Source organism: Pipistrellus kuhlii, unplaced genomic scaffold (assembly GCF_014108245.1).
Source record: "Pipistrellus kuhlii isolate mPipKuh1 unplaced genomic scaffold, mPipKuh1.p scaffold_m20_p_94, whole genome shotgun sequence".
Taxonomy (NCBI): Eukaryota; Metazoa; Chordata; class Mammalia; order Chiroptera; family Vespertilionidae; genus Pipistrellus; species Pipistrellus kuhlii.
The window spans coordinates 392,155-412,484 of NW_023425600.1; the positions used below are offsets into that span (position 1 = coordinate 392,155).

Consider the following 20,330-nt stretch of genomic DNA (forward strand, 5'->3'; position numbering starts at 1 on the left):
CACACACACTCACACTCACACACTGACTTACGCACTCACACACTCACACTCACACACTGACTTACACACTAACACACTCCCACTCACACACTGACTTACACACTCACACACTCACACTCACACACTGACTTACACACTCACACACACTGACACTCACACACTCACACACACACACTCACACTCACACACACTGACTTACACACACACACACTCACACACTGACTTACACACACACACTCACACATACACTCACACATACACTCACACTCACACATTGACTTACACACTCACACACACTCCCACTCACACACTGACTTACACACTCACACACACTCCCACTCACACACTGACTTACACACTCACACTCACACTCACACACTGACTTACACACTCACACACTCCCACTCACACACTGACTTACACACTCACACACACTCCCACTCACACACTGACTTACACACTCACTCCCACTCACACACTGACTTACACACTCACACACACACTCACACATTGACTTACACTCACACACACTCACACACACTGACTTACAAACTCACAGACACTCCCACTCACACACTGACTTACACACTCACACACTCCCACTCACACACTGACTTACACACTCACACACTCCCACTCACACACTGACTTACACACTCACACACTCCCACTCACACACTGACTTACACACTCACACACACTCCCACTCACACACTGACTTACACACTCACACACACTCACACTCACACACTGACTTACACACTCACACACACTCACACTCACACACTGACTTACACACTCACACACACTCACACTCACACACTGACTTACACACTCACACACACACTCACACTCACTGAGGCTTACACAACTCACACACCTCCACACTGACTTACTGCACTCACACCACTCACTCCACACTCCTCACACTGACTTTACGCCATCACTCACACACACTCCTCACTCACACACTGACTTTACACATCTCACACACCACTCACCCTGCATACAGACATACACACCCACACCAACACTCACACATACCACTCACCTCTTACATTCACAACACACTGCACTCACACACACTTACACACTCACACAGACATGACACACACACTGACTTACACACGAACTCACACACACCTACACTCGACCACACACACACTGACTACCACACACACTCACCACACACACCTGACCACACACCACACTTACACACTCACTCACACACACACGCTCACTTACACACTGACACAACACTACTTACACACCACTCACACACACGCTCACTCACCACACAGTCCACACTGACTACACAGACTACAATACACACAACTTCCTTACCACCACACACACACTCACTCACCCATACACACACTCACTACACACACACCACTGCCTGACACACTACCCTACACCACTGACTTACCCACCACTCACACTCACACACCTGACTTACACACTCTCACACTATCACACTCACTACACACACTACACACACTCACTCACACACACACACTGACCCACACATTCACACATATGACACACACACTGACTTACACAGCACAGTACACACACACAACACGACTCTCACACACAACACACACATTGACACTACTACACGCAACTCACACACACTCACACACACACTGACTTTTCACGCACTCACACCACACTGCACACACATGGCCTTAACACACACATTTCACACGACACACTCACTCACGCACCACACAACTCCAACTCACACTACACACACTGACTATACACACACACTGACTTACATGCACAATCACACACACACTCACACACACACTTACACACACTCACACACACAAACACTGACTTACACACACACACAGACTCACACGCTCACACTCACACACACTGACTCACACACACACTGACACATTCACACACACATACACACACACACTGACTTACACACACACACTGACTTACACACACTCACACACACACGCACACTCACACACTGATTCACACACATACTGACACACATTCACACACACATACACACACTCACACTCAACACACACCTCCACACACACCATGTCACACTCACCTACTCTACACTGACACACCCACACACTACTCACACATCCACGCACATGGCACTTACACGCACTCACACACACACACACATACACTGACACACACACACTGACTTACACACACACACACACTGACTTACACACACACACTCACACACACACACACGCACACTCACACACTGACTCACACACATACTGACACACACATACACACACACTCACACACACTCACACTCACACACTGACTTACACGCACTCACACACACTCACACACTGACTTACACGCACTCACACACACTCACACACACTGACTTACACACACACACACTCACTCACACATACACACACTCACTCACACACACACACTGACACATTCACACATATACACACACACTGACATACACGCACAATCACTCACACACACTTACACACACACACACACTGACTTACACACACTCACACACACACACTCACACACACTGACTTACACGCACTCACACACACTCACACACACGACTCACACGCTCACACACACACACTTCACAGCACTGACTCACACACACACTGACACACACATTCACACACACATACACACACTGACACACTGACACACAGTACTCACACACACGGACACACACATGCACACACACACACACACACTCACAACACTGACTTACACACACACACACTGACGGATCACACACGTCATCACACACACGCACTCACACTCACACACTGACTCACACACACACTGACACACATTCGCACACACATACACACACACTCACACACTGACTTACACACACACACTGACTTACACACACTCACACACACACGCACACTCACACACTGACTCACACACATACTGACACACATTCACACATGACGACACACACTCACCACAGACATACTCACGCACACACTGACTTACACACACCCTGTCACGCACACACTCACACACACACTGACACACACTCACACACACACACACATACACACACACTCACACACTGACTTACACACACACTCACACACACACACACTCACTCACACACTCACACACACACTGACACATTCACACACATACACACACACACTGACTTACACACGCACACTCACACACTTACACTCACACTCACACACCTCACACACTGACTCACACACTGACACACATACACACACACATCACTCACCACCGCACATATGACTTACCAAACGCACACTCACACACACACACTGACTTACACACACTCACACACACACACACTCACACACTGATTCACACACATACTGACACACATTCACACACACATACACACACTCACTCACACACTGACTTACACGCACACTCACACACACTCACACACACTAACTTACACACACACACACACTGACTCACACACTCACACACACAAACACACACACACTGACTTACACACAGACACTCACACACAAACACACACACATACACACCCACACACTGAATCACACATTCACACAAACATACACACACTCACACACACACACACACTGACACAACACCACTGCTGACACACCACATTCACACACACCACACACATCACCACAACTGACTTACACACACCACTCCTCAGAAACACACACACTAACTCACACACTCTTACACACACCTGGACTTCACACACACACCCACATGACCACACCACACTCACACACACACACACACACACACTCACTCACACACACACACAATGATTCACACTTACACACACACTGACTCACACACACACTGACTCACACATTCACACACACATTCACACACACACACTCACTCACAAACACACACACACTGACTCACACACACACTGACTCACACATTCACACACACATACACACACACTCACACACACACTGACTCACACACACTGACTCACACATTCACAAACACATACACACACACTGACTTACACACACACTCAGACACACACACACACACTGACACACACACACACTGATTCACACACTCTTACACACACACTGACTCACACACACTCAATGACTCACCCACACTCACACACACTCACACACACTGACTTACACACACACTCACACACACACATTCACACATACACACTCTCTCATACACACACACACTCACACACACACACTCACACACACACTCTCATACACACACACACACTCACACACACACTCTCATACACACACCCACTCACACACACTCTCTCACACACACACACACTCACACCACTCAGCCTGGCCCCGGGGCGGGCTGGGGCCTCCTCCTCGGTCACACTGAGGGGACGGCTTGTGGGAGAGCAATGCTGGCCCTGGGTCCAGCCATTCACACCCCATGGCAGCCACAGCCACAGCCGCACTCCTGCCCACCGCCCCCTCCGGGCCCATACCCTCCTCCTCCCCACCGCACCCCTCCGCGCCCATCCCCTCCTCCCCACCGCCCCTCCGGGCCCATCCCTCCGCCCCACAACCCACTCCGGGCCCATCCCCTCCTCCCCACCACCCCCTCCGCGCCCATCCCCTCCTCCTGCCCACCGCCCCCTCCGCGCCCATCCCCTCCTCCCCACCGCCCCCTCCGGGCCCATCCCCCTCCTCCCACCAACCCCTCCGGCCCATCCCCTCCTCCCCACCACCCCCTCCGGGCCCATCCCCTCCTCCCCACCGACCCCCTCCGGGCCCATCCCCTCCTCCCCACCACCCCCTCCGCGCCCATCCCCTCCTCCTGCCCACCGCCCCCTCCGCGCCCATCCCCTCCTCCTGCCCACCGCCCCCCTCCACGCCCATTCCCCTCCCTTCCCCCACACCCCCTCCGCGCCCCATCCCCTCTCCTGCCCAACCGCCCCCCTCCGCGCCCATTTCCCCTCCTCCCCACCGCCTCGCCCCCTCCGGGCCCATCCCCTCTCCTGCCCCACCCCCCCTCCGGGCCCATCCCCTCCTCCTGCCCACCGCGCCCCCCCTCCAGCCCCATTCACCCTCCTCTACACACCCCTCGGGCCCCGCCCTCCTCCCGCCCATCCCCTCCGCGCCCATCCCCTCCTCCTGCCCACCGCCCCCCTCCACGCCCATCCCCTCCTCCCCACCACCCCCTCCGGGCCCATCCCCTCCTCCCCACCGCCCCCTCCGGGCCCATCCCCTCCTCCCCACCGCCCCCTCCGTGCCCATCCCCTCCTCCCCACCAACCCCCTCCAAGCCCCCATGTCCTCCCCCCATGTCCTCCCCCGTGTCCTCCCCCCTGTTCCTCCCCCCCGTGGTCCTCCCCGTTTCTTCCCCGTGTTTCCCTCCCCCCATATCCTCCCCCCGTGTACCTCCCTCCCTGTCCTCCCCCCCTCGTGTCCTCCCCCTCTGTCCTCCCCCCGTCGTCCTCCCCCCGTGTCCTCCACCCCCGTGTCCTCCCCCCGGCCCCCCCCAGTTCCTCCCCCCATGTCTCCCCACGTGTCTCCCTCCGTCTCCCCCTCCATCGCCTCCCCCCGTTGTCCTCCCCGTGTCCTCCCCCGTGTCCTCCCCCCGTGTACCTCCCCCGTGTCCTCCCTCCATCTCCTCCCCCCCGCGTCCTCCCCCATGTCCTCCACCCGCGTCCTCCCCCGTGTCCTCCCCCATGTCCTCCCCCCATGTCTTCCCCCGTGTCCTCCCTCCATCTCCTCCCCCCCGTGTCCTCCCCCGTGTCCTCCCCCATGTCCTCCCCCCGTGTCCTCCCCCGTGTCCTCCCTCCATCTCCTCCCCCCCGTGTCCTCCCCCATGTCCTCCACCCGCGTCCTCCCCCGTGTCCTCCCCCGTGTCCTCCCCCCGTGTCCTCCCCCGTGTCCTCTTCCCATCTCCTCCCCCCGTGTCCTCCCCCGTGTCCTCCCCCGTGTCCTCCCCCCCGTGTCCTCCCCCCATCTCCTCCCCTCGTGTCCTCCCCCCGTGTCCTCCCCCCATGTCCTCCCCTGTGTCCTCCCCCCTGTCCTCCCCCGTGTCCTCCCTCCCCTGTGTCCTCCCCCGTGTCCTCCCCCGTGTCCTCCCCCTGTCCTCCCCCGTGTCCTCCCCCGAGTCCTCCCCCAAACTCCTCCCCCCTGTCCTCCCCCGTGTCCTCCCCCCATGTCCTCCCCGTGTCCTCCCCCCGTGTCCTCCCCCATGTCCTCCCCCCGTGTCCTCCCCCGTGTCCTCCCCCGCATCCTCCCCCGCGTCCTCCCCCACGTCCTCCCCCATGTCCTCCCCCCGTGTCCTCCCCCGTGTCCTCCCCCATGTCCTCCCCCCATGTCCTCCCCTGTGTCCTCCCCCTCCATCCTCCCCCCGTGTTCTCCCCCCGTGTCCTCCCCCCGTGTCCTCCCCCCGTGTCCTCTCCCCGTGTCCTCCCCCGTGTCCTCCCCCCGTGTCCTCCCCCGTGTCCTCCCCCGTGTCCTCCCCCCGTGTCCTCCCCCCGTGTCCTCTCCTCGTGTCCTCCCCCCGTGTCCTCCCCTGTGTCCTCCCCCGTGTCCTCCCCGTGTCCTCCCCCGTGTCCTCCTCCCGTGTCCTCCCCCGTGTCCTCCCCGTGTCCTCCCCCCGTGTCCTCCCCCCATGTCCTCCCCGTGTCCTCCCCCCGTGTCCTCCCCCCCTGGTCCTCCCCCGTGTCCTCCCCCATGTCCTCCCCCCGTGTCCTCCCCCGTGTCCTCCCCGTGTCCTCCCCCCATGTCCTCCCCCGTGTCCTCCCTCCCCCGTGTCCTCCCCCGTGTCCTCCCCCGTGTCCTCCCCGTGTCCTCCCCGTGTCCTCCCCCGTGTCCTCCCCTGTGTCTTCCCTCCCCCGTGTCCTCCCCCCGTGTCCTCCCCCGTGTCCTCTCCCTCATGTCCTCCCTCCAACCCCCGGGCGGAGGAGACGTCATCAAAGCCCCAAAGAGGCTCGCCGGCCACGTGCTCGTGGTCCCGTTGCATCCTAAGGAGATCGCTTGTGAAGAAACATAGAACCAGCAGGGCTGGGACTGCCTTGTCACCAGGGGCGGCTGCCGGGAGTTTTTAACATCCCTCTGTCCACCTTCCGGGGACGGTACGCGGCGCCAGACCCTGCCACTGGCAGCTGGCTCTCATGCTGCCCGGGCCCCACCCTCTGTCCGAGGTCCCACCCTCTGTCCCAGGCCCACACCCAGGTCCCACCCTCTGTCCCAGGCCCACACCCAGGTCCCACCCTCTGTCCCAGGTCCACCCTCTGTCCCAGGTCCCACCCTCTGTCCCAGGTCCACCCTCTGTCCCAGGTCCCACCCTCTGTCCCAGGTCCACCCTCTGTCCCGGGCCCACCCTCTGTCCCGGGCCCACCCTCTGTCCCAGGCCCACCCTCTGTCCCGGGCCCACCCTCTGTCCCGGCCCCACCCTCTGTCCCAGGCCCCACCCTCTGTCCCCGGCCCACCCTCTGTCCCAGGCCCACCCTCTGTCCCAGGCCCACCCTCTGTCCCAGGTCCCACCCTCTGTCCCAGGCCCACCCTCTGTCCCAGGCCCACCCTCTGTCCCAGGTCCCACCCTCTGTCCCAGGCCCACCCTCTGTCCCAGGCCCACCCTCTGTCTTGGGTCCCACACTGGGCCAGCGCCTGGGCTCTCCTCAGCGGCAGCCCTGGCACAGCCCTGCGTAGTATGCACCTCCTCCTCCCCCAGCGTGAGGGAGTGGGCCATGGACCCTGCACACCAGCCTCTCCCAGCACGCCTCGGCCTCCGTCCTGTGGCTGCGGGCGGGCACCTTCCAGAAAGGGGAAATGCCACCCGCTGGCTTCCTGGGGCTGCAGGGCCGGGAGGGGACCGCTCCGTGGGGTGCAGGCGCCTCCGGCTGAGACGGAGGCTGCGGGAGTGTGGGGGTCGCTCCTGGGAGTGGATTTGTTTTTGTTTGTATAGAGGGTCAGGATGCCTCTGGGCTGCACTCTGCCAGGCGGATTCCGCTGCCAGCTCTCAGCGGCAGGCCTCCTGGGACTCCAGCGGGGCTGAGAGGACTGGGCCCACCGTTTGTCAGGGAGTGATGGTTAATTTGCATATTACTGGTTTATTAGATAGGATTGGTTGATTCTTATATGTGCTCTGATCAGAGATTGAACCACAACCACTGGGATGACAACTGAGCCGCCTGGCGAGGGCTACAGTTTTGCCTTTCAAACATATAGTTGCTTCTTCTGAAAAAAATTAGATCTAATTTCATTTTTTTTAAATATGGATCTCAGCTTCGTCCTCAAAATTTTTTTTTAATCTTTAAATTTGCACCCAAAATGGTTTTAGATCTTTCTCTATCAGCACATGTACAGTTCCAATTTGAAGAAGAATCATAATTTAAAGAATATTTAGAATGTTCATGTTTTTGTCTATTCCAATGTTTCAAAAAATAATTTTACATTTGATTCTTTACACATATGCTTAAACATCTTCATCACATAATTCCATACAAGTGGACATGGTGAGTTAAAAGTATGCACTTTAAATTTTCTTAGATGTTGGGTTTTCTTGTCTTGCTTGAAACCATTAATTTCCTCTCAAAATTATTAGAATGCTCTCCCCAAGTTTTCTAGTACTTTAAAATCCCATAAAAGCTACCTGGATTTTATTTTGGGGTAAAGAGCCTGGGAGGATCTAGTTATATATTTTCCCAATGTCTGGTCAGTTGTCCCCAAATAATTACTGAATAATATATTTTTCCCACTGATTTAAAATATCATCATTATCATGGAGGAGAATCCAAGATAGCTGCTCAGGTAGACACCTAGCCTCAGCCACACACAACAATTTCAATAAAATACAACTAAAATATAAAATGGACATTACCCAGAACTACAGGAAAGTTGACTGACTGGAAATCCTACGATGAGAAGCAAGGAGAAAACCAGAAGGAAGTACGGAGGAGCTGTAAAAGCCTAAGGTACGGAGACACACGGCACAGGTAGAGAGGACGGAGCCGGAGAGGAGGGAGGCTGAGTGCCTGGATGGCGTTCCCTAGCGGGAAGGAGATAAAAGCTCCGACTGTGCTGGGCCCCAGTTCCGACTGCTCTGAACTCCAGTTCTAGGCCAGACCCCAGGGACCCAGGCTCAAACAGAGGGAGCTGGGCTGTAAGGCAGAATCCCGGGGGAGCGGCAAAAGGAGGTCCCAGAGGCGCGCACATTGTGTGTAGAGAACGGAAGGTTGGCTGTGCCGTGGAATTGCCCTGGCCGGAAGGAGACTGGGGCTCCAGACTGCTCTGAACGCCACCTCCAACTCCACTTCCAACTGAACTGAACCCCAATACGAGGCTCATTGGGGGAGAGCATAGACTGTTTGGCAGCAGGCGAAAATCGAGGGCACCTTTCTGTCAGAGGCGCTTGCAGCGAGTACTGAAGGACCCTGAGACCCAGGAGCCACATAGGGCGTGGCTGACGGAAGCCAAGGCTGTAGGCTCCACCCTGAAACCCCGTCCCATCAGGAAAGCTGCGAAATGCGACAATGAAATAGATCACAAACGAAAGAAATGGAGGACAAAAAGCGACTGGATATAGAGTTCAAATCTACGCTTATAAGGTTTTTCAAGAATTTCCTAGAAAAGATCGATAAGACCTATGAGGATATGAAAAGAGATCAACTAGAATTAATAAGGAATCAACAAGAAATGATAAGGAATCAACAAGAAATAAAGAATACAATGTCTAAAATAAAAAAATATACAGAGTCCTAAAAACAGAATGGAAGATCGCAAAAATCAAGTCAAAGATTTGGAACATAAAGAGCCAGAAGACACTCCTCTGCAGAAGCAAGAAGGCAAGAGAATCCAGAAAATTGAAAATAATGTAAGAAACCTCTGGGACAACTTCAAGCGAACCAACATCAGAATTATAGGGGTCCCAGAAGATAAGAGAGAGCAAGATATCGAAAACATACTGAAAGAAATAGTGACAGAAAACTTCCCCCACCTGGTGAAAGAATTAGACTTACAAGTCCAGGAAGCAAACAGAACTCCAAACAAAAGGAATCCAAAGAGGACCACACCAAGACACATCATAATTAAAATTCCAAGAGCAAAAGACAAAGAGAGAATATTAAAAGCAGCAAGAGCAAAGAAGGTAGTTACCTATATAGAGGAGCACCCATACGATTGTCAGCTGATTTTTCAACAGAAACCATGCAGGCCAGGCAGGAATGGCAAGAAATATTCAAGGTGATGAATAGTAAGAACCTACAGCCAAAGATAATCTATCCAGCAAAGCTATCACTCAGAATCCAAGGTCAGATAAAGAGCTTCACTAATAAAAAAAAGCTAAAGAAGTTCATCACCGCCAAACCAGAATTATATGAATTGCTGAAGGGGGTTCTTTCAGAAGAGAAAGTAAATAAAAATAAAAATTATGAACAACTAATACGTAACTATCAACAAGTGAATCTAAACACCAAGGAAAATTTTTTTTTAAATCTGATGAACAATATTAACTGTTTAATATAATAGAATCAGAGGTATGGAAGGGAAGTGAACTGACGATTCTTGGGGAAAAGGGGAGAGGGGGATGTGGGAAGAGACTGAACATAAACTGTGCACCTATGGATGAGGACAATGGGGGGTGGGGAAAGGGCAGAAGGTGGGGTGGGAACCTGGTGGAGGAGAGCAAGGGGGGGGGGAACATTTGTAATAATATGAACAATAAAAATTTATTTTAAAAAAATAAAATAAAATATCATCATTATCGTATACTAAAATCCCATATGCGCTTGGGTCTATTTCTATACATTCCATTCTTCTCCTTTGATCTGTTTTGCGATCACAGCACTCGGCTTAAACATTCCATCTCATAAAACACTGCAGCCGGAGTGGCCAGTCCACCCTGCATGTGTCTCCAGTTCATACCCCCTGCTCAGCCTCATGGCTATTTCTCAGCATGCACTTCAAAGCTAGTTTGCTTAATTTCAAAAACATAATTAATGTTTCATTGTGATTGTTTAGGCATAAGGGTTAATTCCGAAGGAACTGATGTTTTGACGATATCGACCCTGCTACCAGACCATCCGCCCCGCTGCCTGGCTGCCCCCGTCTGCACAGAAAGCTGTGTGCCTCCTCCAGCCTCTCCGCGGTTTCGCCCGACGGCCACAGCCTTCTTCTGTGCAGTGTTGGCTTAGTCGGGGCGCTGCGATACTCTTTCTATCTGTGATGGCCTGAAAATGTTATTTCCATTTCCTGTTGGAAAGATACTTCCTCTGGGTATAGAATGATAGGTTGACAGTGATTGTCTTTCAGTTCTTTAAAGTTTAAATTCCATGATCTTCTAGCTGCCTCCAATCCTGTTGAAGTTGTCGGTCAACTGCATAAGGAACCACGCCCAAAACTCTCCTCCTGTGGCCGTGGGCTGGCTCGTGTCTGCATGGTGTCAGAGGGCAGGGCGGTTCTCAGTTTTGGGGGCGCACTTCTGGATTAATCCCAGTTATTCCACCCTCATCCACGGCCAAGGAGCAGCGACAGCAGGCCCCCATCAGGGCAGGAGGGGCTTGTGCACAGCAGGGCTGCTCCTGTGCAGTCCCACCCGCAGCTCAGTGCCGTCTCTGCTCTGACCCCTTGAGGCTTCTTAAATTTGTATTTCCAACCATTTCACCATCCTGTTCCCAGTCCCAGATGTATGGGTTTCTTCCTGGGATCCATGGTGCTTCCTGAGTTTTGCTCGATGTCGTTCATACATTTTGGAAACTTCAACGTTGCTCCTGCCCACCCAGCTCCTCCCATGTGGACTCCGATCACAGGGTGCCATCTCCAGACCAGGCCCTCTCGTCCCTCCCTCTTCGTACATGTCCCTCCCTCTCTGTACACATCCCATCATGCTTTGCTGTCTGCACTGGCCTCTGGCCTCCTTCACACTCTAATCCCACTCCCAAATCTGATCTGTTGCTAACCCACCAGCTGCATTCCTAAATTCAGTTCACGAGCTTTCCAGAACTGGCCTTCCCACATGGTTCTTTACTACAGACTGTACTTCTCTGAAATCCTCCGTGTCCCGACCATCGTTCTGAAAAAAGTCTGCTGGCTTCAATCCCACACCGCGCCAGCACCGGCTCTGCAGTTTGCCTTTTGTGTCTTGGTTCTGCCACCCATCCTTTCCTTCCGACGAAATAACAGTCTTGCAAGGAGCCAGTCTAGAATGCAACCAGAATTGTGTGGCTCAAGTGAAATAAAGCATATGAACCTCCCATAAATTGTAAAGGAGCGAAGGTATCAGCAATAATTGGTAGCATTTTTACAGTCTTCCTGTGTCTTGGACTAATATCTTTAATAACAAAGCACAGAATGCTGTCACTCAGTTAGGATGTAGCTGTTTCCCAGAGACCGTTTTGCATGGCAATCTGCAATTTCTCAAATGGCAAATTATCATTTGCATCTCCACAGAGAAATATCATTTATGCTAATGATGCTCTTACTAACAAACCATGGAAACAATGAGGCCGAATCCCCACACACACCGTTGTCTGCTGCACATGCACAGCTGGCGTTGGGTGCAGATGCCTGGGCATGTCTGGGTGGGAAGCTGTGAGCGGTCAGTAGCCCGCCACCCCAGCCGGGAGCACACAGCCGAGCCACTTGGAGGGGCTTTGAAAGCGAAGGAAGGAAGGAAGGAGGAAGGAAGGAAGGAAGGAAGGAAGGAAGGAATGAGGGAAGAAGAAAGGGAAGGGAGGGAGGGAGGAATGGGAGTGAGTTAAGGAGGGTGATTGATGTATTTAGGGATATGATTTCCATTCTGTTGCATTCGTGTTAGGGTCCTTCAGCCAGTATCCTTTGCTACCCACCCCCCTGCACCTTCGCTTCTCACCATTCGACCGGTCAGTCCATCAACCCCTCCCACAAGATACTGTTCTTTCAATGGTCAGCCGTGTTCCGCCAGCCACTCATGTTTCCACACTCACCCCTCACTACAACTGCGAGAATCTGGCACCTTCCTTGTATAATATTTACTATATCAGAATTCAGGAAAACATCCTTGCATAGCCCCAGACCAGCCCCCACATTCCCTAATACCCCAACACCAGGATTTGTCTACCACAGTGTTCATCGCCACATGCGTGCGCGCGCACACACACACACACACACACACCAGATCAATCAATGACATCAATGACATCAAGCTTTCAAATTAAGAAAATGAAAACAATCCACAATGAGGAGACCAGAAGTTGCTGAAGTTTGTGTCTAGTGTTCTGTGTGTGATCCTTTTAGAGCGAAGAACCCAAACCCAGTGTCGATACTCAGGGGTTAGTCCAAGCCCAGCCTGGGCCAGTCAGGTGCCCAGGTGGAGCCAGTGGTGGACACCAGTCACAGGAGACGGACCCCTGGCCCGCAGGCCCGCCCCTGCCAGAGGGCACTACTGGCCATGGAGCAGGACAGGCAGAGCCGCCCGTCTCGGCGCTGCAGGAGCACCGCCAGCGCCAGCGAGGGGGCCTGAGGGAGGTCTGTCCCGGCCGCCTCGGCGGCTGGTGCTGCCCGTACAGAGCTGCCGCCTCCTGTCCTGAGGCCCGTGCACTGCGACGGGGAGGAAGCTGGACCGGGAGCCACCGAGCAGCAGTGTGCACCTGCCCACCGACCACCGGCCCTGGCTGCTAAGTGCGCACGGGCTGCGCGCCTCTCGCCGTCTATTCACAGTGGCACTCAGTCCCTCCAGCACCACCAGTTACAAAGCCAGGGCCACACCCAGGGCAAATGCACGGCGCCCAGAGGCGCAGGGCTCGGGTCCCAGGCCCCAGTAGGCTCAGCCTCTGCACGCGTCGGCAGTGCCGGCCCAGAGGCAGGCAGGACCAGCCTGTGTCTCCGCGGACACCCCGCGAATGGCCGAGTCGGGCGCATTGCTCCTGGCTCAGGGCCACTGCCTTGTGTGCCGTGACGCAGACCACAGCGGGCTGGGAAGTGCGACACGTGATCCGGCCACAGAGCCCAAGATGAGTAACAGGAGCCAAGGACATGCCAGGCCTGTGCCCCCACAGTGAGGCCCACTGCAGCCCGCACAGTCTCAGATTTTCTTTCTCGGTACAAAGTCGCCCCTCTGTATCCCTGGCTTCCCAGCTGATGGGAAATAGTATTTTCTTTTTTTTTAAATCCTCACCCCAGGGTATTTTTTCCATTGATTTTTAGAGAGAATGTAGGGGAGGGGATAAGAGAGAGGAAGAAACATTGATGCGAGAGACATGTTGATTGGGGCCGGAGATCAAACCTATAGAAGCATGCCTTTGACTAGAAATTGAACCTGAAACACTTCAGTGCAAGGGTTGGTGCTCAAACCACTGAGCCCACCTGTCAGTGTGGGAAACAGTATTTTCCACCTGCAGGTGGGAATGCTGAGTCATGGGTGCAGAGTCGGCTGTATGTTGCCCCCATTTTATATTAGGGCCTTGAGCCTCCTGGGATTTGGGTTCCACAGACACTGGGAACCATTGTCCATCAGAGGAGGCAGACACCCATCCTGGGCTCTAGTCCAGCGGTCACTAACTTTTAAAAGCACATATGAGGTTAATAAAATCATATATTTCTTCCTACATCCCAATAAAAGAACAGAGCACAGAGAGAAAGGAACCCAGTGTTTGATCACAGAACATTCTGGATTCCATGCTGTGGCCACCACCCCGCTCTGCCCGTCCGCTGGCAGGCTGCACGCTTCACAGTGGCAACGCGGACAGGCAGCACTGCCGCCCTCCCATCAGCCGCACAGCCGGCACCGGCTCTGCGCGGGCTGAGAAACGAACTGCGAACAGCGGCTAAGGAGCAGTGGAAGCCAATCTGCTGTGACTGCAAGGCTTGAGGTGATTTCCAGACCTGATCATCTTTACATTGTTTACCAGACTTTATCTTTGATCTGCCTGTATGCCTTGCTAAAGGGAAAATGTGTATTCAAGTGAATAAAAGGTGGACCAGGCCAGAAGTCGGGGAGTCTCCTCAAAAAAGAGGCTCCACCTTGCCCACATGCCTTCTAAATTCATATTTCTTGACCAGCATTTTCATTTTTGTGTCAGCCCCTCCTTCAGATCCTGAACCCCACCTCGAAGGTGGCGGTATCAGGGGCCTCTGAGAACCGGCTGTCCCCACGGCCCCACGTTTTCCCCAAGAACCAGGATGGGACCCAGGGGCATATGAGCAAGATCCCGGCAGTGACAACGACCACCATCCCCAAGACACGCACCATAAACTAGGTGCAGAGTGGGCGGGAGGCAGCAGGAAGAGAATCCAAGCCTGGGGGCCTCCCAGGGCCGGGTCCCAGGGACAAACCGGTGTGACTTTAGGGAAAGCGGCCTAGCCTGGGGTCCAGGCCCACCCTTAGCAGTTGAAGGGCAGCCATCAAGTTCCCATGGCTCCGCGGCCCAGGGCGGCGTTCCTCCTCTGAGAGGCGAGTCCTGAGCACCCCTCCCGGACTCCCAGGAGAGCCCGCTGCGGGACTCCTGCGGCATTTCAGCCCCTCCTGTGCGCCGTCCCTGCCAGCACCGAGCGCCCACCTTCTCTCCTCCCCCCACCAGAGGAGGTAGGGCCTCCCACTGGCCGAGCGAGCGCGTGGCGGGCGGGTCAGGGGCCCGGCGGGCCAGGGCGGGCGGCGGGCAGTTCCCGCCCGGTCACTGTCAGGCTCCGGCACCACCTATCGTGGAGAATCGCCTTACACACTCGGACACAGGCACACACAAGCACATGAGGAGCACCCTCCGCCTCCCTCAGCCCCGTCCGCAGAGGAGGCTCCACGGCTCTTTGGGCATCAAGCGAAATGAACCTGCCCAACCCTCTCCCCCCCACCCTCTCGCCCCCACCCTCTCGCCCCCAACCTCTCGCCCCCACCCTCTCACCGCAACCCTCCCGCCCCGACCCTCTCCCCCCCACCCTCTCGCCCCCACCCTCTCAACCACCCAACCCATCGTCAGCCCCGACCCTCGCGCAACCCCACCCTCTCACACCACCCACCCCATCGTCACCCCAACCCTCTCGCCCCCACACCTCGCACACCCCACCCTCTCACCCCACCCTCCTCACCTCCACCCTCGCACCCCACCTCACACCCCCACCCCCCTCTCACCCCCACCCTCACCCCCCCACCCTCTCACACCCCCCCCCCTCTCACCCCCACCCTCTCAACCCCACACCGTCTCACCCCCACCCTCTCCCCCCCCACCCTCTCACCCCCACACCTCTCACCCCCACCACTCTCACCCCACCCTCCTCACCCCAACCATCACGCCCCGACCCTCTCAATCACCCCAACACCTCACCCCAACCATCTGGCCCCGACCCTCTCACCCCCACCCTCTCACCCCGACCCTCTCACCCCCACCCTCTCACCCCGACCCTCTCACCCCCACCCTCTCGCCCCCACCCTCTCACCCCCACCCTCTCACCCCCACCCTCTCGCCCCGACCCTCTCGCCCCCACCCTCTCGCCCCAACCATCTGGCCCCGACCCTCTCACCCCCACCCTCTCGCCCCAACCATCTGGCCCCGACCCTCTCACCCCCCCACCTCGTCATCCACACCACAAATCTGGCCCCGACCCTCTCCCCCCATCACCCCCAGCCCCACCACCACCAACCATCTGGCCCGACCACCCTCTTCACCCCCACCCCTCTCACCCCACACCATCCTGGCCCCGACACTCTCACCACCACCACACCGCTCACCCCCCAACCAGCTCTGTGCCCGACCCTCTCACCCCCACCCTCTACCACCCCACACCATCTCGCCCCGACCCTCCACCCACACCCTCTCACCCCAACACTCACGCCCCCCACCCTCTCCCCCCCACCCCCCCACCCCTCTCACCCCCACAACTCACGCCCCCCACCCTCTCACCCCCACACTCACGCCCCCCCCCCACACCCCCCACCCGCACACCCCCACACTCAAAGCCCCCACACTGCTCACTCGCCCCCACACACTCACGCCCCACACCCTCCAAGCCCCCACCCTCCACCCTCGCCCCCACCCTCTCACCCCCACCCTCTCGCCCCAACCACTGCTGGCCCCACCCTTCGCCCCCGACCCCTCCCGACTCCTCCCTCTCTCGGCCCCCAACTCCTCTCACCCCACAACCCCTCCTCCGCCCCCACCCCTCTCACCCACCACACTCCCCCCACAACCTCTCCACCGCCCCCCCCAACACCCCACCCTCTCGCCCCCCCCCCCTCGCCCCCACCCTCTCTCCGCAGGGAGCAGCCTGGGCTTGTGGATGGGGAGGGCCCGCCCCCGCCCCCGCCGCCCACTCACCGAGGACACAGGTCTCCCACCATCTGCAGAGGCCGTCTTCCAGCGAGCACCCTGGAGGGACAGAAAGCAGCGGTCAGGCCTGGGGCAGCTGTGCAAGCGGCCTCCGCGCCCTGCACCGCAGGGCGTCCGGACGCCGGAGCAGCCCGGCCCACGCGCACAGCCCGCCCGGCCTCTGCCCGGGACCTTCCGGTGACAGCTGGGCTTGAGACGCACCACCGCCCCAGACACCTCCTTGCGGAGCTGCCCGGGCCAGGCCCACTGGCCCTGTTGGACACCGTCAGGCACAGGCCCTTCCGTGCCCACCCACGGCATGCACGCCCGATGCAGACACGCCTGCCTTGTTCCGAGCACAGAAAGAGGAGGCAGAGGGAACACGTGTGCAGAGGGGAGACAGCCAGACCCACAGGTGCAGGTCCCGCCGGGGACCATCGTGTGGGGCCGTCTGTCAGAGGAGGCAGACGTCCATCCAGCGGTCGCCAACCGGTGCTCCCTGCGGCCCGGAGAGGTTGGGGACTGCCGCCTGGTCCTCTCCGGTCGCCCTCACCCCGCCCTCTCCCACCTCCCTAAGTATTGGTATTTCTCTCTTTCCCACTCCGGCGCGGCCAGAGAGCGTTCGTGCCTACATAGGCGGCTGGCTGAGAAAGTGAAAGAAAGAGCCAGACACAGAGATGGAAGGAGGAAGGTGGGGCCGGTGGGACAGCTGTCCCTGATGGAGAGACGGACCCAGAGCCACACAGCGCATTCATCTTTTGTCTGGTTATAGCAAGGTGGTTGACGTGTACACACGTGCTGCTTAGGAAGGAGTGAGGGGCCGCACTGGGACTCGGCTGTGGCCGCCAAGGCCAGCCCGGGGCTTGGCCCGAGAGCCTCTCCTCCAGCCCTCCACTTCCCTCCCCCGCTGACAGGCCCACGATTCCTTCTCTTCTCTTCCCTGCTGTTCTACCCTCCACCCTCCCAGCAGCCCCCAGCAGAGCGGCCCGCCTGCTCTCTACCCAGGAGTCTGTCTCTGTTTTGCTTATTAGTTCAGTTTATTCATTAGATTCCACATGTGAGTGAGGTCAGGTGATCCTTGTCTTTCTCTGACTGGCTTCATTCACTTAGCATGACGCTGTCCAGGCCCCTCCATGCTGCCTCACTGCTGCGCAGTGCTCCATGGTGTGTGTGTCCCACAGCCGCATCCACGCCTCTGCTGATGGGCCGTGGCTGTCCCGGACCCCGGCTGTTGTAAAGAACGCTGTGTGGACATAGGGGGCATATATGTTCTTTCAAGTTAGCGTTTCAGGTTTCTTCGGATAAGTTCCCGAAGTGGGTGGCTGGGTCAGAAGGCAGCTCCACTTTTAATTCAGTGTGTGCCCACGCTACCCTCCGCTGGCGTCCCAGGCCCGCGTGCGTCCCCGGCCCTGAGCCGTCGCCCGCCAGGAGGACGGAGAGCGCCCACGCAGAGCACCCTGGAACCTGGGCAGAGCGGCAGAGTGTGGCCTGCGGCCCCCGCCTTCGTCCGCTTCTCCGGCTGGACGCGCCTCTTCTCCCCCAAGGCTCCGCTCGAAGACCCCCGGGTCTCCCCACAACTCGAAGTGAAGCCTCCATTTCCCCAAACAATGTGATCTCGTGGGAATCGCGTTTCCTTTGTTTCCCTTCAGCACATCTCACCTATGTCCCCCTGCGCCAACCAGGTCCTCACTGCGCCGTCCTCCCGCCAGCCCCGCTGGCGACCATGGCCCTCGAAGAGGGTGCTGAGGGGAAGGACAAACAGCGAAAGGAGAGCTGCACGGCGGACAGTTGGGGAGACTAGCCCCCTGTTTCCCCAAAAGCAGTGACCTGGAGAACTCACTCACCGTCCAGCCTACCCATCAGGGCAGGAGAGGAGGGACACAGTTGTCTGACCTCAGAGAGGCCTGGGCCTCCAGGAATTGCCCCAGGGCTCCCTCAGGAGCCAGCACAGCCCAGGCCCCCCTCCCACCCAGAAGGAGCCTGGAGCCGAGCAATGGCCTGGGAGAGCTGGAGGAGGCAGGTGCTGGACATGCTCACAGCTGGCTCTGTGCCTGTCACCTGGGGAGGAACCACCCAATCACAATGAGCTCCCACACCCAGCAGCCCTGCAAGCCCTTCTCCCGAAAGGCAGAGCCCACCACGCCTGCATTGGTTAACCAGAGCTGCTGGCCCTGCCACCTCCCAGCCAGGCTAAGAGCTTCCTCCTCCTCCTCCTCCTCCTGAGAGCTCCCTCCTCCTCCTGAGAACTTCCTCCTCCTCCTCCTCCTGATAACTCCCTCCCTCCCTCCTCCTCCTCCTCCTCCTCCTGAGAGCTCCCTCCTCCTCCTCCTCCTCCTCCTCCTCCTCCTCCTGAGAACTCCCTCCTCCTCCTCCTCCTGAGAGCTCCCTCCTCCTCCTGAGAACTTCCTCCTCCTCCTCCTCCTAATGATAACTCCCTCCTCCTCCTCCTCCTGAGAGCTCCCTCCTCCTCCTCCTCCTGAGAGCTCCCTCCCTCCTCCTCCTCCAGAGAGCTCCCTCCTCCTCCTCCTGAGAGCTCCCTCCTCCTCCTGAGAGCTTCCTCCTCCTCCTCCTCCTCCTCCTGATAACTCCCTCCTCCTCCTCCTCCTCCTGAGAGCTTCCTCTCCTCCTCCTCCTCCAGAGAGCTTCCTCCTCCTCCTCCTCCTCCTGAGAGCTTCCTCCCTCCTCCTCCTCCTGAGAGCTTCCTCCTCCTCCTCCTCCTCCTGAGAGCTCCCTCCTCCTCCTCCTCCTCCTCCTGAGAGCTTCCTCCCTCCTCCTCCTCCTGAGAGCTTCCTCCCTCCTCCTCTTCCTGAGAGCTTCCTCCCTCCTCCTCCTCCTGAGAGCTTCCTTCCTCCTCCTCCTCCTCCTGAGAGCTCCCTCCCTCCTCCTCCTCCTGAAAGCTCCCTCCTCCTCCTCCTCCTGAGAGCTCCCTCCTCCTTCTCCTCCTGAGAGCCCCCTCCTCACCTCCAGAGAGCTCCCTCCTCCTCCTGAGAGCTTCCTCCTCCTCCTCCTCCAGAGAGCTTCCTCCTCCTCCTGAGAGCTTCCTCCTCCTTCTCCTCCTGAGAGCTCCCTCCTCCTCCTCCTCCTCCTGAGAGCTCCCTCCTCCTCCT

The 20,330-nt window shown here is 57.1% G+C and overlaps 1 protein-coding gene across 2 annotated transcripts in view; it reads right to left on the minus strand.

The window, feature by feature from the left end:
- Window positions 1–20,330, minus strand: part of PTPRN2 (protein tyrosine phosphatase receptor type N2) — a 326,344-nt gene that overhangs the window by 286,863 nt on the left and 19,151 nt on the right. For both annotated transcript variants that reach the window (XM_045578276.1, XM_045578275.1), the window contains exon 2: window positions 17,233–17,283. In XM_045578276.1, the coding sequence (XP_045434232.1) occupies window positions 17,233–17,283 (51 nt within the window). The remainder of the gene's footprint in view (window positions 1–17,232; window positions 17,284–20,330) is intronic.